Source organism: Astatotilapia calliptera, chromosome 8, assembly GCF_964374335.1.
Source record: "Astatotilapia calliptera chromosome 8, fAstCal68.1, whole genome shotgun sequence".
NCBI lineage: Eukaryota > Metazoa > Chordata > Actinopteri > Cichliformes > Cichlidae > Astatotilapia > Astatotilapia calliptera.
In genome coordinates this window covers 7,051,413-7,071,765 of record NC_137429.1, presented here as the reverse complement: position 1 = coordinate 7,071,765, position 20,353 = coordinate 7,051,413, and the positions used below count along the sequence as shown (strand labels likewise).

Genomic DNA, 20,353 nt, shown 5'->3' with positions numbered 1-20,353 from the left:
CAAGGTTCAACATATTTCTTGTTCAAATATGCTCTTTGAACGTGATTGTAACAAGTATTTGAGCTATTGTTGCCTTCCTATCACCAAAAATCAGTCCAGCCATTCACCACTTTCTCTTTTTTAAACATTCTCTGTAAACCCTGGGAAAGCTGGGAAAATCCCAGCATATAAGCAGTTTCTGAAATACTCCAACCAGCCAGTCTGGCACCAACAACCATGCCACATTCAAAGTCACTGAAATAGCCTTTCTTACCTAATCTGCTTGAGTTGAAGGGGATTTATTTCACCATGTCCTAAATGCGGTGAGTTTCTGCCAAGTGATTGGGTGATTAGATATTTGTGTTAATGAGCAGTTGAACCCTAACAAAGTGGCCGTGAGCAGAGAGATACATGTGGGTTGTCTCTGCTATGCAAGTAAGCTGTGATGTTCTGATTCACAGCATGATTTTGTTTTGTTTTCTTTCTTTTGTTTGCTTCTTATCCTGACCGGCTTTACACGAGTGATGTTGTTTTTATCTATAAATATCTGTTTTCTAAGTCACCTCATCATCCTCATCATCATCACCTCGTCACATTCGGTGAGTTGGGCTGTGACAGTATGAACCACTAATCAGTTTTGCCAGTAAATTGTCTAGTGACAAAGCAAACTATGAAGAGGAGATCAGTTCAACAGTTTACAGATCATTCATCACTTATGGCTGGATCAAAAAGAGGTTCACCCTCTTCTTAAAGGGTTGCAGCTTTTATCTGGTTTTGCAGGATGAAAGCCTATGAAGCCTGCAAATAATAGCAGCTTTGCAGTGCACTGCAGCAGTAATTTTCATTCCAGTTTGCTTCTGTGCTTTGCCTGCAGGAAGCAGCCATTGTTGCATTAGACATCCAGAAGGAGTCGCTGGTGGTGTATCTTCATTTGGTATGGGCGTTTTCTCTTCTGAGACAAGCATTCATTTCTGCAAAGTTAGCTCCTTGTTTTTCAGTGTGACAAGGAAACAACTACGGCTGCTTCACTGATAATTCAAACTGCATTTTGCAGTATTTTAGGTTTGGTTTCTTAAGAAATTTAGCTAAGGAGCCAATAACTTTTTTAGGCACAAAAAAAGGCTAGAGTTTGGTATATTGGCCTTGTTTTCACTGCTGCTTAACAAAAAGTAGTCAGTGCAACTGTTGTGGAACAGTTGATTTCTAAACACATGGACAAAATTGCTTCTGTATCTCTCAGCCAGAGACCTAGCTCTCTAAAAAAATCCCAAAAAACAGCTTCAGCGTGAGCTATCTTCTCTAAAACCTCAGTTTCACAACAGTTGCAAAACAGGACAGTGAAAACTCTGCCACTGAGTAGACCACTTCACATGCTTTATTTCAGCACCCAAAATAATTAAAAACATCTTGATTTATTATACATGTACAAAATAAGTACAGAATCTCTCTTTTAAACCATGAAAGTGGGTCTGCTTCAAATTCTTTTTTAAGAAACCCTTCGCAAGAAAGACATCAACAAACAACATAAACAACAGGGTGGGAGATGTGTGCTGTTTGGTTTTTGTTTTTTTAGTAAAGAGGAGTTTTCCACAGGGGCAAACAGACAGAAAGATCAACACTGAACACATGGGCAGGGAAAATGATATTGAACCAGACATATTTGCATGCAATACAATTGCAGTGATCACTTTTTCAGAGGACCTCTGTTATCAAACCAACACTTAAGAAGAAAACAATTGCACTGCATAGACAACAAGACAAGGAGTCAATTTAGTAGCACCAAAGGTTCTGCAGGCATTAAGTGGCAATGATTCCAGTACGACAGTGTGAGTTTCACCATCAAACACCACTAGCTGGACCTCATTGAATCGGTAATAGCACCTTTGAATGGTTTTAGTGTTCCCCCAATAGACTTGTGGTGTGTGACATAGCAAAAAGTGGGGGTGATGTCTTGTTATGAGGTAGCCATCTAGATTTTGCAATGAAGGTGAGCTTTTTAGTCTTGCTCTTTTGCTGGTGTTTGCTTTGTCTGCTCAGCGTTCAGGTGTTTTTCTCATTAATTTAGAACAAGAAGACACTTCACACTTTTTACAATTTATTTAACACCAGAAAAATGGTACATATCATTTGTTGTTTTCAATGTCCTTCTGCAGTGGTAGAAAATGGCAAAAGTCACCTGTGTTTCATTGCATGTGCAGATCTGGGTTGTTGTTTTTTTTGTTTGTCTTAATCTCCGGGGGGAAATTTTACACAAGCATATATTATTTTCTTGTTGCCAGTGAAAACAAAAGATTCTTTTTAAAGTGTCCTCGTAGTTGGTTTCGTTTGAAGTAGCAGTCCCAAAAAAAACTTCTCATGATTGGAAAGACACAAACACTGTCTTCAGTAGAGTGGTTTTAAGCATGTGGACCAATGGCAGCCAAATGAATGCATAGAAAGAGGATTTAGAGATGACTGCTAGAAAAAAAAACAACAATGTCATGTCCATATTTCTTTCATTTTTACAAGAAGCAAACAGGGCCAACTTGGACGCCAAATTCCTGATCAGGTGCACCAACATCCATAGGAGCAATGTCAATGATGGGCAGGCGGGATGTTTTTGATGTCTTGTAGTCAATGACTGTCTTGCCCCATGTGCCAGTGTGTGACTGTAGAGAGAAACAGAAAGGAGACATTGTAAGAGATTAGTTTCTCTTTTCTTATACTTGGATCCTGTGTAAGTTTAGCCCTGGGGCAAAGAGAGAGCAAACTCACCGTGCAGCCATCCTCGCTGACACTGTATGTGAAGCGGCTGTTGCCCTCCGCTCTGATCTCGACGTCGTTGGATCCCTGGAGAAGCAGAGCCTTCTTCAGGTTGCCGGTGGCAGAATCCATGTAGGCGATGCTGTTCTTGCAGTGGTATGTAACGTTCTGAGAGGCCTGGTTAGACATCAGGCGCATGAAAGTCATCTGGATGTTGACATCCTCGAGATCAGCTCCATCGCTGCCATACTGGAACTGCGTGACGGAGAGAATAGAAGCACGCATAGTGTCACAGGCCTAATAGTAAAGCATGAATACTGTCCAGGTTTGTTCATTTGCTCTGTTTTCTCACCTGGAATCCACCGGTCATGGACTCGCTGAACCAGACGTGCTTCTTCTCTCTGATGTTCTTGCTGAGGTACCAGTTCTTCATGGGGATGGTGGACTCGCTGGGGTAGACACAAGTCTCACCAGTCTCCATGTTGCAGTGGACCTTGACGGCATCCAGAGGAGAGCCCTGGTTGGGATCAATCCAGTACATGCCTGTAATACAGGGACATCAAAAAAAGAAAGTCTCACGCTGAGCTCACCCTCGTGTTATACTTTATCTAAAGGCTGTGTCAGAGAATTGATCTGCGCTCACCGCTCTTCCACTCAGGGTGGCACATCCTCAGATCACGGCACATGCGGGCTGGGCTCTTCTGGGTACCGTCTGGGCTGCGGATCTTCTCAACCTTCTGTGTCAGGGTCTTAAGGGTGGTGTCAACCTCCATGTCACGATCGCGCATGACATTAGGATCATCAGCGCGGTAGTGGCCACCACGCAGGGGATCAGGGGCCTTCTCCTGAACAGGCTGGCTGATGAACTCAATTCCACTGCCGGGAGGTCCAGGAGGTCCAGCAGGTCCGGGAGGTCCAGGAGGTCCCTGTTTTGAGACACCAGGGGTTGCTTAACTTGTCTGAAGGTGTAAGAATATGGATAAAGTAATGATAATTGCTCAACTTACAGCAGGTCCCATCTCTCCATTGCGACCACGAGGTCCAGGAGGTCCAATGGGTCCAGGCAAACCGTTCACACCATCCTTACCAGAGGCACCGTTTGATCCAGAAGGTCCCTGTGGAGGAAAACCAAATGATCACCTTTTGCCTTGAACTGATTGACAAATTTGAAGGAAAACTTTAAATAAAGAAAGTTTTGTGTCTGTTAACAGTAGTACTTACTCTAGGTCCAGCGGGTCCAGAAGCACCAGCAGGGCCTCTCTCTCCAGGGGGTCCCTAGAGACAGATGAGGATGCTAACATGAACTATGGTATAACAAAATATAGTAGAATATAGAAAATGTGATAAAATCAAGTTTAATAAGTCCATAAGTCAATTTTAAAAAGTGAGACTGATTAATGTTGTATTTTATAAAACTTGATGATGGATGTAACTAGCAACTGTTTATAAGACCTTAATAAACTCCAGTAAATATCCACCTGAATCTTAAATGCAAATCCAGCTGTGGGTAACAGGATAAATGCAGCTATCAGCACAAAGTTTTTATTTCTTCCAAAGTGCTAATGTGGTAACTGTTACTCACAGAAGGTCCGGGCAGACCAGATGCACCAGTGAATCCTCTGTGTCCCTTGTGGCCTCTCTCTCCAGCTTCACCAGCCTCTCCTCTGTCTCCCTTAGCACCAGCTGGACCCTGAATAAAAGAAAAAGAAGATCCAGATGCCATCTCATCATTAGACAGTAATCAGTCTTCTTGAATATGTAAAATTTACGTTTCATATTAATAATACATATTATACAATGAAAAACGTACAGAAGGACCACGAGCACCAGCAGGGCCAGAGGGACCAGCAGGACCAGAGGGACCCTAAAGGAAAGAAAGATATGAACATATGAATTCAGAAAAAATCACAAGTGTGTTCATTTTGTTTAAATGTGCTCAAGGTAGCTACAAAGTGGACTTACACTCTCTCCACGGTCACCAGTTTTGCCAGAGGGGCCAACTCCTCCAGGAGCTCCAGGAGCACCAGGAGGTCCAGGGGGACCACCCAAGCCAGTCTCACCACGGTCTCCCTATGAGTGCACATTTCCAGTGAGAAGATAGTTTCATGCATGTCAATATTATCAAATTAGCCAAGTTAAATAGGGTTACCTTAGGGCCAGAAGGACCATCACGACCAGGTGCACCATCATGACCAGGAGATCCCTGTGGAAGTAAAGCAGTAAAGATGTTCGCCAGCGAAACTGAATTTGTGGGAATTGTGAGTGCATTTTTAATTGTACTACCTGAGTAGCCCGATTAGCCCAATTAATGGTTAAAGTACAGAAAAAAGGGACTTCTTACCTCACGGCCAGCCTCTCCAGTTGGACCAGACAGTCCAGGGGGTCCAGCAGGTCCAGGGGGTCCGCGCTCACCGACAGGTCCAGATGGTCCCTGCTTTCCAGGCTCACCCTAAAGAAAGTGCATAAGAAGTCAGTCCTCTAGATTCCTGTGGATGCTCTTTGCAGAGCTGAACCTTTCTAAGCACCACCCAGAGAGAGAGACGCATATGAGAACCCAAATGTCCAATGTGATCAAATCAGATATTAGCTGGTCTTTCACCTTTAGTCTGTGTGATGTCAGATGGACAAAAGGAAAACTGTGGAATATTTCCCAAGGAATATTGTAATATTGCCATGTCCTTACACAAGGATGGTTTATTTAACATTGTATGTGTCCAAATTTCTTTGCTACTAATTATATATTTCATAGTGAGTTTGCTCTTTGCAGTACTAGTTATTATTCCTTTAGCCTCAGTATTCGACAATGCATTACAAAAAGTTGTGTCCAAACAAATGCTGAAGGTTACAGGTCAAAAGGGCAGAGCATGACAATATAGACTCCAAAATATATTTGACCTAATAATTTAATTGGATAAGTGTATTATATATAATGTGTGTTTATCACAACAAATGCATGCTGTTACTTTGATCTGTCATGTTTTAAGTGATGTAATTAACAGACTCAAGAAAATGAACCAAGTAGTCTAAGTTTTTTTTTTCATCTTCTGGTTGAGCTCACTGTATTGTCCCCTACACAGAACCCCCTATATAAGCAGACATAAAGGATTTCAGACACAAACTCACAGATGGTCCAGGCAGACCACCGAAACCACGCTCTCCACGCTGTCCAGGGAGACCTACAATACCACGCTGTCCAGCAATACCTTGGGGTCCAGGGATACCAGGGGCACCCTGCACATAAGGAAATAATGGTTAGTTATGTTTTAGACTTTCAAAAAACACATAGAATATCTATTATGGACCAAAAGGGTAACAGTGACTTACAGGGGCTCCATCAGAACCAGCAGATCCTTTCTCGCCACTAGGTCCTGGGGGTCCAGCAGCACCAGCCTCACCAGGGCGGCCAGCAGGGCCAGTCTCACCACGAGCTCCCCTTGCTCCATCTTTGCCAGTAGGTCCTCCGGGTCCAGGGGCTCCAGCAGCTCCCTGGAAACAACATACAATGTTATGGTAACATAAAAATCACTGATCGCTGTTCCAATATAACATAGATAGATCGCACTAAAAATGATCAGAAACTCACAGCAGGGCCAGGGGGTCCAACTCTTCCAGCAGGTCCAGGGAAACCAGTAGCACCCTAGCAAGACACACAACCAAACCAAATACGTGATCAATGAAGCTTTAAAACACATAAGCAACTGTAACTACAAATAATCTCATTGAGTTTGTAAGTCAGAGTGTCAAAAGAAAAATATGAATGAATACTTACAGGGGAACCAACACTACCACGAGCACCTTTGGGTCCAGGAGCTCCAGCAGGTCCCTGTTGACGGAAATATTTGCAAGTGAGGCATCTAATACCAACAATGCTAATTAAAATAGGAAAAATATGAATGTTTATGTAAACAGTATATGCAATTTCTTATGAACACAATAATGAATCTACGGTGCAAAACCCCCCAGAACATTTTATTCCATTTATTCTATTCCATTTACTATATATTCACCAGATGTATACTACAAATCACAATGAAGGTCAATCTACCTGAGGACCAGCAGCTCCAGCAGGTCCGGTAGGTCCAGGAGGACCAGCATCTCCCTTGGGTCCACTGTCACCACTCTCGCCCTTAGCACCAGGCTGACCATCAGCACCCTGAGGTTGGAGATGAAAAGAAGAAATGCATCAATGCATGGCTTTTTTTGCGTCTCAAATGTTATCCAAAGTCAACAAATGTGACTTTTTTTTAAGCATCTAAATTAGTGAAAAAAAAGGGGCTTACAGGAGGTCCAGCAAATCCGGCAGCTCCAGGAGGTCCGTGCTCACCACGGTCACCCTGTTGAAGTAATAAAGAAAGGTCATTCAGTCATAATAATGTGCATATCAGAGTTATAAATATTTTGATTGTTTTTCCCCAGGTTTTAATCTGATTTTGAGTTTAGAAAAGAACTTACAGGGGAACCACGAGGACCACTAGGTCCAGCAACTCCAACAGCACCAGGCTCACCCTAAAACCAGAGGTGAAGGAGAAAAAAGGAGGTCAGTAGGCACATTGGTTGCTAATCCCAATCACGTATTTTATGATCAATGACACTTGCAGATAATCCACATTAAAGCCAAAATTAAGTAAAGCACTGAATTTCTATTTAACTCATGGTTGGTCTTATTATCTTTTAATATTGCATTAATGTGGCATGCTATTCATCATGTTTCATATAATTATGACATTGACTTATGCATACTGTAAGTGTGGGTAAAAATGTTGTAAGACTACTAACAAATTTCACTCCAGACATGAAAATTGAATGAAGAAAAGGTCCTGTAAAATTATTAAACTCGAACAGCTAATATTTGAAGGCCAAAACCAATTTTTTGTCCAATCTCACCTTCTCACCCTGAGCACCGGGAGGTCCGGGGACTCCAATAGGACCGGTCAGACCACGTGGGCCATCTTTGCCAGGGGCACCATCAGCTCCCTTGCCACCAGCCTCACCCTAAAAAGAGAAAGGTTACAAAAAGTTACTTGTGTTGATATAAAAATTACACAGCTACAGTTATTTGAATCATTACAACATTTCTAGAGTAATTAAATCTTTATTAAATATTGGGAAAACATGATATAAGATTTCACATGATATAACAGGTATAATACATAAGATATTTTATATTCACTGAGCTTAAAAAAATTTAATGATGAGAAAATCGAACTGTGCACGCCTTTTTCTTTATACAAATGGGATTGGTGTGATACTCACATTCTCTCCTCTGGCACCGGGGAGACCAGCGGCTCCACGTTCACCAGGCATTCCCTGCATACCGGGGGATCCCAAACCACCGGGGGCACCGGCAGCACCAGGCTCTCCCTGGGTACACACAAAAACAGGAAGACTCACATTGTTATCCAGCTAATACAGGTCACTGGAGCTCAACAAATGAACCATGTTGGTAGATTTGTTTCTGTTATGATAAGCACAATGAGTTTAAGAAAAGGAGAATTTTGCTGGTCCTAAATCTTATTTTAGTTATTTGCACCAATGCCCAGTGATTTTAGTCTTGAGACATTTGTTGTTTTGCAGCATTTTCTAGTTTCTCTAACTCATGGGTTAATTAGTTTTGCACTCAAACCTGCAAAACTAAAGTGAAGAATTATCTTTACAGGCGTGACATTACAGGCTGATTACCACCAGGTGATGGGTGTTAATGTGTTTTTCTGGATCTCTGATATTGCTTTCTGTTGAATCTGAAGCTCAGGTTGTTTCTGTCATAAAAGCAAATATAAATTGTCCACAAAGTCACCTGTGGATGAAAAAAACACCTTTACTGCTACTGTTTTGCTTGTACACATTTATGTTTAGCAGTTTCTTTAAACCTTAAGCATGTGAAGCCATAGACTAATGACAACATGTTGAAGCAGAAAGCTTGCTCTATATGCTCTAAATATATTATTGTTTATTCTTGAAATGAAAGAATATACATACAAAATGCTAAAATTACCTTTTTACAAGTACAGAGGAGGTAAAATCTATTGGCTTTATAGTGTGGCGGGTTACACCTTTACCTAACAGGCAAAAGATCCCTAGTTTAATCCCAGGAGAAGATTGGGGCTGCAACAGGAACCCTGCATAAGGATCTACCAATCAAATATGTAGTGATAAAAACAGACCTGCAAACTAATCTACGATATACAGGAGTGTGTTTTTAACATATGAGTTTTGTGATGGTTTAATAGTGTTGCACAGCAGCTACAAACACTAGATCATTTTTATATGCGATCCAGGTGAGGTCTGGGTTGAAAAATGTGTCCTCTATCTTTAAAATGCAAATAAATAGGACTGTGACAAACATTTCTGAACTGAAAACCTTACAGTTCCTTTGCAACATAAATAACTTGCTTGCTACTTTTAAGTCTTTATATAAATATGATTATTCTTGGTGCCATATCCACTCTGAACATCTGATTTTTAATGAATGTGTCGTTTAAATGTCCAGGCAGGCTGGTTTATACTATAAAAGAAGAACTTAAAAACAAAGGGCAGAAATACTGAATAGTTTGCTCTCCTTGTTTTCTGAGAAAAGCTGGGAGTAGAAACATACCTGAGTAAATATGTGTTTAGTTTTTGGTGGTTTACAACTTGACATCAGGTAGATTTTTCAATTTTATTTCTGTGCCATTTCAAAAAATGGACTGGATTTGACACACAGCAAGAAAAAAAAAGGAATCTCAAATGCCAAATCAGTAAAGTTTCTTCATCGTTTAGACGTTTTTCTGACCTACCTTAGGTCCATCGTTACCAGCGGGTCCAGGAGCACCACGGGGTCCGGTTGGGCCAGCAATTCCAATTCCACCACGCTCACCAGGGAATCCTCTGTCACCCTGAAGGAAAGAAGGAACTCATCAGCCACAAAATGTTTTGCCAGTAAGTTGATGTCTACCACAGGAGCTGAAAATGTTTTGCTTCTGCAACAGAGGGGATACTCACTCTTGGTCCAAATGGGCCAGAAGGTCCTGCCTCACCAGGAGCACCCTGAATAAAAGAAGGAGAAGGGAGAGGGTTATGACGTCTGACTTACTGTGTCAACATGAAGACAGAAGGGGGGAAAGCTGGTTCTAGTGTGTCCTTTGTAACTGACTACATACCTGCTCACCAGGCTTGCCAGTCTCACCAGTAGAACCTTGGGGTCCAGGAAGTCCCTGCACAGGGATGAAAGGTACAATGTTTTAGGGTTATCAACTGACGTTATAACACAACAATAGATATGAGAGTGCTGTGGCTGTTGGAATAATGTCTAAAGCCCACCTGGAATCCAGGAGGTCCAGCGGGTCCCTGCTCTCCTTTCTCTCCAGCAGGTCCCTAAACAAAAAGACGAGAACAAAATGATACAATGCAAACTCTGATTCACCATAAGCATCCATGTCAGCCACATAAAAGATACAACTATGGCTTCTGTCCTCTGATACATCAAACTACTCAAATGCTATGCAAACATAATTTCTGTTTAATAATGCAGATAAGATACATACACCGGGGCCAGAAGGTCCAGGAGCACCAACATCACCGTCTTTGCCTGGAGCACCCTGTGATTAAAAACAGCCAAATGCTCGACTGTTACACTCTGTTTCCACTATTATATTAATATATACAGTCTTTAATGGTGGAACTTGTTTTAAGTGACTGTTTAAGTGGAAAAAGTATAATTACTTACAACAGCGCCAGCAGGTCCAGTTGCACCTCTCTCACCAGGTTTACCACCATCACCCTAGTAAAAAGAAATAAGTGCATATTTATATCTGCCACATGGGGAAATTCTGCTCTATTATTTCTATTTAAACTAATTTCTATGGGCTAAAAAGAAAAATCACATCCATGACATCTGGAAAGACAATGAGCAGAAAAGCTCTGTAAACTCACAGAAGCTCCCTTGGGTCCGGGGAATCCCATAACTCCAGGCTGTCCTCTGGATCCACCGGGGCCAGGAGGTCCAGGGCGACCATCTTGTCCAGGAGAACCCTAGATATAAAAAAAACAAAACAAAAAATGAAGTTCTAAGAGTGATGTAACATATAACATATGTTTATTTGATGCTCAATACTTACAGCAGGTCCAGCTTTGCCATCAGGTCCAGGGCTTCCAGGGCTACCAGTCATACCCTGAGGAGAACAGTTAATGTGTAAAATTCATGACCAAAACATCACAGAAATGTTGCATTTGAAGAAGTACATCATCGTGCTAACCTTCAGTCCAGGGGCACCAGGAGCACCAGGGCTTCCAGACTCACCAGTGACTCCCTGAGCTCCCATTGGGCCAGGGGAACCACGCTCACCTGGGGCACCCTGTAATATAAGTTAATAAAAGATCTAGAAGCTGTGATACTGGATACAATTTATGACTTAAATGATCAGTAATGGCTTGTTTAGCTATTCTGATAGGTTTGAATAAGTTGGAGTAAGGTGGCTAAGTGATTTTAGTTGACTAACTCACCTTGCCACCAGCACCTCCATCAGCACCAGGGAAACCACGAGCACCAGGGGCACCCTAATGGAAGAACAGAGACACCGACCAAGTCATTAAAAGGGAAGTAGGTGCTGGGCTCCAACTACTAAGATGAATCCCCGTGGGAATTTAGCACACTGCAATTTCAGAACACTTTGTAGAAAAAGAAATCAAAGGGTTTCAACATGGACATTTTCAATTAAAACATAATGAGTGATGGTGAGAGTGTTGGCTATTTTAATGCTGTTTTCCATAAGGCACACAATTTCACATGGTCGAAGATAAAGAGGGACAAACATACACGCTCTCCAGGGGGTCCACGGGGTCCAGCACCACCAGGCTCTCCACGAGCTCCTCTCTTTCCCTCCTCACCAGAGGGGCCAGCAAGTCCCTGAACTCCAGCGGGTCCCTGCAAAAGAAAGGAAATTTCATTAAACCAAGCATGAATTTATTATCTTGGCAAGATGCAGTGGAAACTGTTCAGGATCATTGTATTTTGAAACTTACAGGCTCTCCCTTGGCACCAGGCTCTCCCTTAGGACCAGAGGGACCAGGGTCACCCTGTTGGCAGAAGCATACACATTTTATTTAGCTATCAGGTAATCTAGGATCTATAAAATAATGACAAAAACATTAAAAAACACTAAATCAATTGCCAACGCACATTGTTACCCTTAGGGCCAGGAGAACCAACAGCTCCCTGAGCTCCAGCAGGACCACGACTACCGGGGAAGCCAGGAGCACCAGCAATACCAGCAGCACCCTACAGATGGAAAATGTGGGGTGTAAGCACACTTCATGTGCAGGACTGAAATGGAATAAATGTAATCATTGTAAATGATACTTACAGGAGCACCCTTAGAGCCAGCGGAACCATCAGATCCAGGAGCACCCTGTTAAAAGAGGAATAATATAAAATGTTGAAATTGTTCAGTGTTTTTTTATTATAACATCTGAGATAGACATGATGGTATGTGTAAGTTGAGCATCTACTCACAGCAGGTCCAGCGGGTCCAGCAGGTCCGGGGTTACCAGGCTCACCACGTGCTCCCTGGGGTCCCTCAGATCCACGGCCTCCTGGAGCACCAGTCTCTCCCTGTGCACAAAGACAAAAATATTTCATAAATCTGCACCGCCAATATTATGTCTGTGCTCTGATAAAGGAGAAGGAGACCACACTGAACATCAGAAACATAATTTAAAGATTAAATATTATATACACACTAAATATCACTCAAAAGACAGGCAATTTTCTATCAAAGCTATGGTGTATTGCTCTTAGCTATACAAGTGGAAAATAAAATGTATTTTGAGCGTAACACATGCACCTAACAATATTATTTATGAAGGAATTTGAGCACAAATAATGTGTGTTTTTAGAGACATAACTGTCCCCACAATAATCCTAAAGTGATTTATCTAGAAAGAAACTTCAAACTGCATGATTGTTCTGTCATCATGACTGTTTTTTTTATTCTCCTCCTCTTTATTCCTAAAATAAATCAGGAATTTGTGACATCATAGTAGGTGAAAGTTACAGGATATTTAAAATAGCTCCTTCGGTAATGGCATCAGGAAGGAGAGGCGCCATTAGAAGCCTACTGATGCCATCTGGTGGTTAGACTGTTCACCTGAAGTATACAGTATTAGGCTAAATACGCTATTAGCAATTTTACTGCTTGGGTAATAGGCTACAATCCATGCTAACCTTGGAGTATATTGTAATTCAAATGGCCTGAGGGTGAAATCTGACCAGTGCCAAGAAGCTTTAGGCATTCAAAGAGCTTTACAGACCAGATGTGTAAGAAAAGATTGAAGTGGGTTAAGCCGAGACCTTTCTCATGGGAGAGGAGAGATGCATGACATTGGACACAAATTTCTCATTTTGGGAAATTCTGTGTTTCTTGAGTTAGATGTATGTAGCTTCTACACAATTCTTACCAGGAAGTTTGCTCATTTTAAGTCCAAACAAGGCATAATCACACAGAGTCCCTGTAATGTTCTACTAATAAGCTACTAATACTTGGGGAGTTGATGAGACACCTAGTGAGGGATTAAGGGGATAATAAGCTAAAATATTGTCATGGTTCTCCAAAGCTTTCCTTGGCTACCTAAATTTTGAGATTAGACTTGAGAGAGCTTTACTGTCAACATTATCTAATGGTTATAAATATAAAGGTCAATCAGGAAAGCTATTATGATATCATATGTACTCTTGAACTCTTTTGGGTGACTTACCTTAGCACCAGCACCGCCAGGGAATCCAGAGGGGCCAGCAGATCCAGTAGGTCCCTGAAATTTAATATAGAGCATATTAAGACACAATGCTGAGCCACAAACATTGTAATAAATTGATTGGAAAGCTGAGGAAGAATCCCTTCGTTTATGGTATGAATCTCTTACTAAAGCATTTTGTGGACAGATCTAAATTATAGTCTCGAATGAATTTGAAATGAACAATGCAAAATTCAGTACTTACAGGAGGACCAGCAGGACCGGTGTTGCCATCATTACCACGAGCACCCTGCAGAGGAGAGAAGAGATTACATCAAATATTTTCAGATCCAACCAATAGTAAGACACGAAACATGAGAGAAGAACACAACAATCTCCCAGCTTTTGTGTTGTTTTTCAGTAGTAATTATGGGTCTTTTAATAAGTGACTAAGGAGAGGAAAAGTGCTTACAGCAGGGCCGGGAGCTCCAGGGCGGCCTCTCTCTCCGGGAAGACCACGAGCACCCTAGAAAAGACAAAAACAAACCAAGGTCACAAGAAGGTTTGGCCTAGTTTTTGAAGATATGCGTTGGAAAAAATGGCAGTGCTGCATCTAATCTGAACTGTTATTACAAAACAGTGTTTAATCCTTAAAATGATTCATATGTCAACAACTTGATTAATGGGAGCAAAAACATACCATGGCACCGGGGATACCATTCTCACCAGAAGCGCCAGGCTCTCCCTGTAAACAAATACAGGAAAAAGACAAGAGATCAGCTTTAAATTGTGGTTTTATAAAGATGCAGATTAATATCATTTCACAATGAAATGCAATCATTGTGAAATCTTACCTTAGGGCCAGCAGGTCCAGAGTCTCCCTTGGCTCCATCTAGACCGCTGAAGCCCTACAAAGAAAATTAGCGAGCATTTTAAACTCAATCACCACTCATAACTGTTTAAAAGTGATTTTTTTTTCTTTTTATTACTATTCAGACTCACTCTGTGTCCCTTGATGCCTGGAAGTCCAGGGGTGCCAGGGAATCCACGAGCACCCTAGATGAGAAAAAGAAGAACGATGTGAATAACTTCGACTGCATTTGGAAGGTAGCACAATGAGGCCTGGAAAACTAAACATAATGGATAAATATGTGGAAATGAATATATTTCACAACAACTTGTTTGCCCCTACATACATGCTGAATAACAGCTTTTCTCAGTTTAGGTTTCATTTTTGGCCTACCATCTCCTGACCTTTGCCCTAGTGGGAACCACTCACCTGAGGTCCAGCAGCTCCGCGCTCACCGGGGCGTCCAGGTTTGCCAGCCTCACCCTGTTGTAAACACACAGAGACGCGATGAGGAATATGAAGTAAGCTCGTGCAAACAAACAATCAACAAAAGCAATTACAGACCTCAACACATTTAAAAGAATAGCATATTCACTATTTTAAGTGAACCAATATTAGTTATGTGTCCCAGTTAGCTAGGCATGACATTTCTGTATGAAGTGTCCCAGCAAACAAGCATAGACATGAAATAAAATTCTCAATAGATCACTTACATCATCTCCATTCTTTCCAGGGGGACCAGCAGGACCACGAGAACCCATTGGACCCTAAAAACACCAATAAATTACTGGATTAGCAAAACACACTGCTGACTATTTTAAGCAAGTGTCTGAATATGCTCTGTGCTGCTCTAGGTACAGCACAGGGAATTGGTTGGCATGAAAAAAGTGATTTGTGTCAGTAGGTCAGTGATTAAAACAGGAAGTAGAATGAATACAGGAAGTATTCTGTCTAAAGACTTTCTGGGGTTCACAACCAACTTTTACACTAGCTCGAACTGGAAAAAGGCACAGACAAAACAAGGGAAGGTAGAGGTTTAGTAGAACGTCATGTATACTCACAGAAGCTCCGGGCTCACCAGGCTCTCCAGGAGGTCCAGTGAAACCCTGAGGACCCTGAGGGACAACGAGAGAAACATTTCAGTGTAATAGCTTCTTTAAAGTATTCATTTTCCTGTTTTACATCTAAAGCAAGAAAACATGTAGGGAAGAAATCTCTGGCCTATTGTAATTGCATGGTTTTACAAATGCATGGAATACTTGGACTACCGTTTATTTAATAGAGAAATACTTACAGGGGGGCCGGAAGATCCAGGAGGACCACGGGGACCCATAGGACCCTATTGACGAAGGCAGAGAAGAAGCCAATAAATACTTGCACCTATACATAATTATCAAATGAGGGTATTTTGAGAGAGATAAAACCTACTTACTATTGGGCCAGGAACAGGTGGGCCACTAGATTTTGAGGGGTCAGAATATTGAGGAGAGAAGTTCTGTGGGAGGAGCACACAAAGAGTTAATCACCAAACACCTCAAGGTACAGTTACTGTAGTGGAAGACAATAGAAGAGCATGAAAAACTTTGCACAGCACACCATCTTCCCCCCTACTGTTAGGTCACTGTTGTATGTTACATAGTCACTTGCTAACACACACCCTATAGTGTAAAGACTCGTTTTCTAAGGTAGGAATAGGATGTTCTGTATGGAAATCAATGTGATCTATTCAAACATGGAGATTTTAAAATAGTAAGAATCCTTTTATGTATCAGTTCAGGTCACTAGATAAACTTCGAGCACTCTTCACTTTGAGACATTAATGTGAGGAGAAGGGAGCTGTCAGTACTCTCAGTGCTGAAATACACATGGAGGAACTGTCCCAGCTTTGAAGTGAAATCTTCAGCACCTTGATTATTAAATTGGCGTTCAGTATAGAACTGAAGACAATCCATGCCAGATAGCAGAAGTAACATGGAAAATGAGATGGGTCTCATTTGTCATCAACAAAACTCAGTCCCTGTCTTGGATGTTCTGATGCGATGATACTTACTCCGCCAAGGCCAGGGGGGCCAGGGGGGCCAGGGGGGCCAGGTGGGCCAGGATCGCCAGGGATTCCATTACCGCCAGGATAACCAGGAGGACCCTGGGGGAAAAAGATTAATTAGCAATATTCAGGGCTAGTTATTTCAATTATTTTTCTTAATTTCACAAAGCTTAATAGCAAATATAAAGGATCTTACAATATAAAGAAGTGATGCAGATGTAGTTTTAAGTACTTAAAAAAGCTTCAAAGTTGGCCCTAATGTTTCTCCTCCTCCTCCAATTTGTCTTTAATCACTTGTGAAGTTTGCAATGACCTTTTGACCTTCTGACCTAATTATCAAAGGTCATCAGTAACAAGCAGCTTCATCAGAAAATCAGTTCATCAAATCAGTTTGTGAGGGCTCACTTAGCTGATGCATAGTGATTGTGTCTATTTTGACATTTTTAGCTAGACAAGAATATAGGAAACAAAACATCCTCCTTCTAAAAACAAACACAACCAGCCACCTGTTATGCACCAATTATGGTGATTCAAAAGATTTGGAACTAAAGCTGAATAAAATATTATTATGTCTCATGAGAACAGCAAAAAACAACCATCTTTGTTTCAACACATTTCAGAAGAAAACCATATTTCTGAAAGAGATAACAGACCCTTTGTCAGTTTTAAACAGACAAATGGCCATATATATATATATATATATATATATATATATATATATATATATATATATATATATATATATATGTAAAAAACTTATCTGTCACTTGTACTGACAGACAAACAGAAGATGTCTTCAATAGTATGAATGTTTTTAATAATTTAAATAATGCAGCACCTACCGGGTCTCCCTTGGGGCCAATGGGTCCTTCGGAAGTTGGCTATGGACAGACAGAAAACTGGAGTTATGCTAATTCATATACAACATAATTAGATATAATAATAATAAGACTAATAAAAATAATCATCATCAAAAGGGAAAGGTACCTCAGGATAATCTTGACCTGGAAACAAACAGAAAAAAAATGTCAGCACCTCTTTAATGTTCATAGGAGACACATTTATTCATATTTAAAGATAATGGAAAAGGCGAAAGTGATGGGTAACTGTAAGCAATAAGTTGTCTGTAGTTACTTGTGAGTGAAGGCTGAATCATCCATGAAATGCTGGATTTCTCATAATTATCAACTCCAACCCAATCTAAAACGTTACTGCTAAGTAAGTTTTGCAGTGGAAAAAATAGGAAAGTAGGTATAAGTTCAGCAGAACCCTCTACTTTCACTGCATATGTGGACTGAATGGGAAATTATATAATCATTGCCAAACTTTGCCAAAGAGCAGGGATAATCCATTGTTAAAAGAATTCACATTTAAAAATTTAGGGATCAAAACGTAATCCAAAATGATTCGGTTCTGAATGAAAAATCCTTAAACAAGCAGGCAGATAGGCAGGCAGGAAGGCCAAGGGCATTGAGTCCTTTTGAGGGCAGAAAGCCATGGCTGGTCAAAGATGGAGCAAAAGGGAAAGTGGGTGGTGCCAAAAAGCTAAATAAAGCTCGGAATTGGTGAGCAGTACCATCAGGGCAGATAGGGCAGCACTCTCCGTCTGGAATAATGGGATCGGCGCAGTCGGATGTGTCCTCACAGATCACCTCGTCGCACATGACAGTTCCGCTGTCGCAGACGCAGATCTGGCAGGGTTCTGGTTTCCATACATCCTTGTCGTTGTACAACTGTCCATCTAATGTGCAGCTGCCAAATGTTCCTGAGACAAGAAAATCACGATGAGTTAGGCGATAATGTGATGAGAACATAAGTTCTAGAAGTTAGTACAACTAATTTGTGTTTAGATTGGATAGTTTGGAATTGCTACACCTGCACAGGTGTACATTATGGTGGATGGGCTTTTGCTTAAAGACTGTATCAAATTCATATAAGAGATCAAGGGAGCTAGTACCACGTAGACCAGACTCTAAATAACACAAACACAAAGCTGGCATATTTTATATAAAAACTGTGGGCTGTTATTGACCTTAGAAAACTGTGTGTTTGGTGACTGATGTGTGATCAGGAAAGGAGCATGTAATAAAGTCTAACATCCAGGCACATCTACAGGAACTACATATAATTTGAGCCTGTCAAATATAGAAATTCTGGCTGCAGAGAGATAAGGGGTAGTAATGGTCTTGTCCAACTGTCCTATGTAGATGTTCCCTCCTGAAACATTTGATTATAACGCTGAACGGAAACTTTCGTGGGGCCTACGCAGATGTCAGGCAGTGGATATGAGGTTGGGCCAGAGAAATGGGAGGATGAATGCACAGTTCCAGTATTTGCCACAAAGCGGCGCTGTTACCCTGCAAAAAAACCACCTTCCGCGCCCAGGCTGCTTTGGTGATTAATTGACGTCTAGACTGGCGTTTTTAACGGTCGACGTCAGACTTAAGCGATTTTTCCATTCTCGCTTTTTTTCAGGTAACCGTGTCCAGTTTTACACAGCCTGAAAAAACGTTTAATTCGGTGTGCTTCTTAGACATTAGACATGAAGTTTTGCCTTTTCAACTGAAACAGTAATTTCTCACACTTGATTACCAAAATTAATTCTGTCTGCTCTCTCTTGATGCGTTTTTGGTGAACTGTTGATTAAAGATCAAGTCTTACAGGCTTTGACGCATGCTTATCAGCTAGAACGCAAACTTATAAAACTAGAGAAGACTGCTTTCCAGACAAAACAGATATAAACGATTTGTTTTATCAGACTCATTCGCCTATCTAAATTTGCTTCAGATCTCATGGAACCATTGTCCTGTCACTGCGCATCAGACACAATGCAGCTGCTCCCTTCAGGTTTGCACTCCAGCAGGAGGACGCACACTGAGCATGTATCTGCATGCCAGTGAAAGGAGCAGTCAATAATGGAAAAAATCCAGTCTATAAATTCCTACTCGCTTCCAAGTCTCCAAAGAAACCACCAAAGCGCCTCACTGTGTAACAACTTTCACCATGTCTGCCCACTGGAGTCGGGTATCCCGCAGAGGACGATCAGCACCAGCAAACTGCTCAGCATCCTTTGCTGGCTATCCACATCCTGAGGGTGCCAACGCTCCAAAAACAACTCAAATCAATGTTTGAAAGTGATACTTACTATCATCCTCGCCTTGACCTCTCGCCAAAAGCACTGTTGCGCTGAGCAAAAGCGCTAACCGAATATCCACAAAGCTGAACATGTCTAAATATTAGACATGTAGATTCTTTGCGGAAAAGGGGAATCCTCTATCTCCTCAGACACCACTCATACACGGTAGGGTCCGGTCTGTGTGTAACTCCAATCCAGACCCTAGCAGAAACTCCCTACTGCCTAAACAAATGAGTTAACTTGGCTTTTATATGCCTAAACTTTTGGGGAGGTCCTGTGCGCAGCAGATAACTTGTACATGTTCAAGTCAGAGGCCCTCCTTCATCAGAGAGATGGGCCGTCTTAGAACATGTCAAACAAGTTCACGTTTCAGCTCAAACGTGGATGATGAGGAAAGGCATCATTTACACGCAGGCTCTCCACCGCGCAGACGTGTTTTATCTTCTTAACGCTCCGTGGATTTTCTTAATTGACACTCGTGTTGAGGCGTTTTGTCTTTCCCGTGTTCATCGATATGCTGAGCAGCTGTTTGCTTTCAGATGTGCAGGAAGTTGAGTTCTTTTTCACAGTTTTATTTCATGACGGGAGTTTTATTTTATTTATTTATTTTATATATGTAAAGGGTTCAACGCAATGTTTGAGGAATTCAGCCGAAGAGAAGTTTGCGTAATTTACGCACGAAGAGTAACAAGATTAAACAGGATATTTTGGGACTCCTTACATGTTTGTAGAGAAACATTTTGTGTATGTATATGTAAATGTATTCAATTCAAGTAAATTTATTCAAACTTAAGCTGAAAAGAATTCATTTTATGGTCTTATGGTCCATTTCTTTATTCTTGGGGCCTAAACACTTTCGAGTATCAAGCATCTGCAGGACATTGCAGATTACACCAGT

The 20,353-nt window shown here is 41.4% G+C and overlaps 1 protein-coding gene across 1 annotated transcript; it reads right to left on the bottom strand.

Annotated features, from left to right (window-relative positions):
- Positions 1-1,332: 1,332 nt before the first annotated feature.
- col1a1b (collagen, type I, alpha 1b) lies at positions 1,333-19,735 on the bottom strand. The gene is made up of 51 exons (XM_026178212.2): positions 19,465-19,735; positions 17,896-18,084; positions 17,307-17,323; positions 17,162-17,200; positions 16,326-16,418; positions 15,708-15,770; positions 15,570-15,614; positions 15,337-15,390; positions 14,989-15,042; positions 14,705-14,758; positions 14,428-14,481; positions 14,280-14,333; positions 14,126-14,170; positions 13,898-13,951; positions 13,691-13,735; positions 13,450-13,503; positions 12,209-12,307; positions 12,060-12,104; positions 11,876-11,974; positions 11,719-11,772; positions 11,513-11,620; positions 11,200-11,253; positions 10,953-11,051; positions 10,815-10,868; positions 10,630-10,728; positions 10,424-10,477; positions 10,242-10,295; positions 10,018-10,071; positions 9,858-9,911; positions 9,700-9,744; positions 9,495-9,593; positions 7,975-8,082; positions 7,606-7,713; positions 7,174-7,227; positions 7,002-7,055; positions 6,767-6,874; positions 6,491-6,544; positions 6,305-6,358; positions 6,046-6,207; positions 5,845-5,952; positions 5,063-5,170; positions 4,871-4,924; positions 4,684-4,791; positions 4,532-4,585; positions 4,304-4,411; positions 3,943-3,996; positions 3,729-3,836; positions 3,365-3,647; positions 3,074-3,264; positions 2,734-2,976; positions 1,333-2,627 (listed from the first exon to the last, which is right to left on the bottom strand). The coding sequence occupies exons 1-51, from the start codon at positions 19,544-19,546 to the stop codon at positions 2,481-2,483; spliced, it is 4,335 nt and encodes a 1,444-aa protein (XP_026033997.2). The 5' UTR covers positions 19,547-19,735; the 3' UTR covers positions 1,333-2,480.
- Positions 19,736-20,353: the final 618 nt, after the last annotated feature.

What these genes read in the sequence shown, in the direction of transcription:
- col1a1b (XM_026178212.2), bottom strand. Translation starts at nt 19,546, where the DNA reads ATGTTCAGCTTTGTGGATATTCGGTTAGCGCTTTTGCTCAGCGCAACA. An exon ending in TTGGCCCCAAGGGAGACCCG is followed by an intron (nt 16,419 to 17,161) that starts GTAGGTGCTGCA and finishes TTTTTCCCCCAG; the next exon opens with GGTCCTCCTGGTTATCCTGG. An exon ending in GTGGACCCCCTGGAGAGCGT is followed by an intron (nt 11,254 to 11,512) that starts GTATGTTTGTCC and finishes TTCTTCCATTAG; the next exon opens with GGTGCCCCTGGTGCTCGTGG.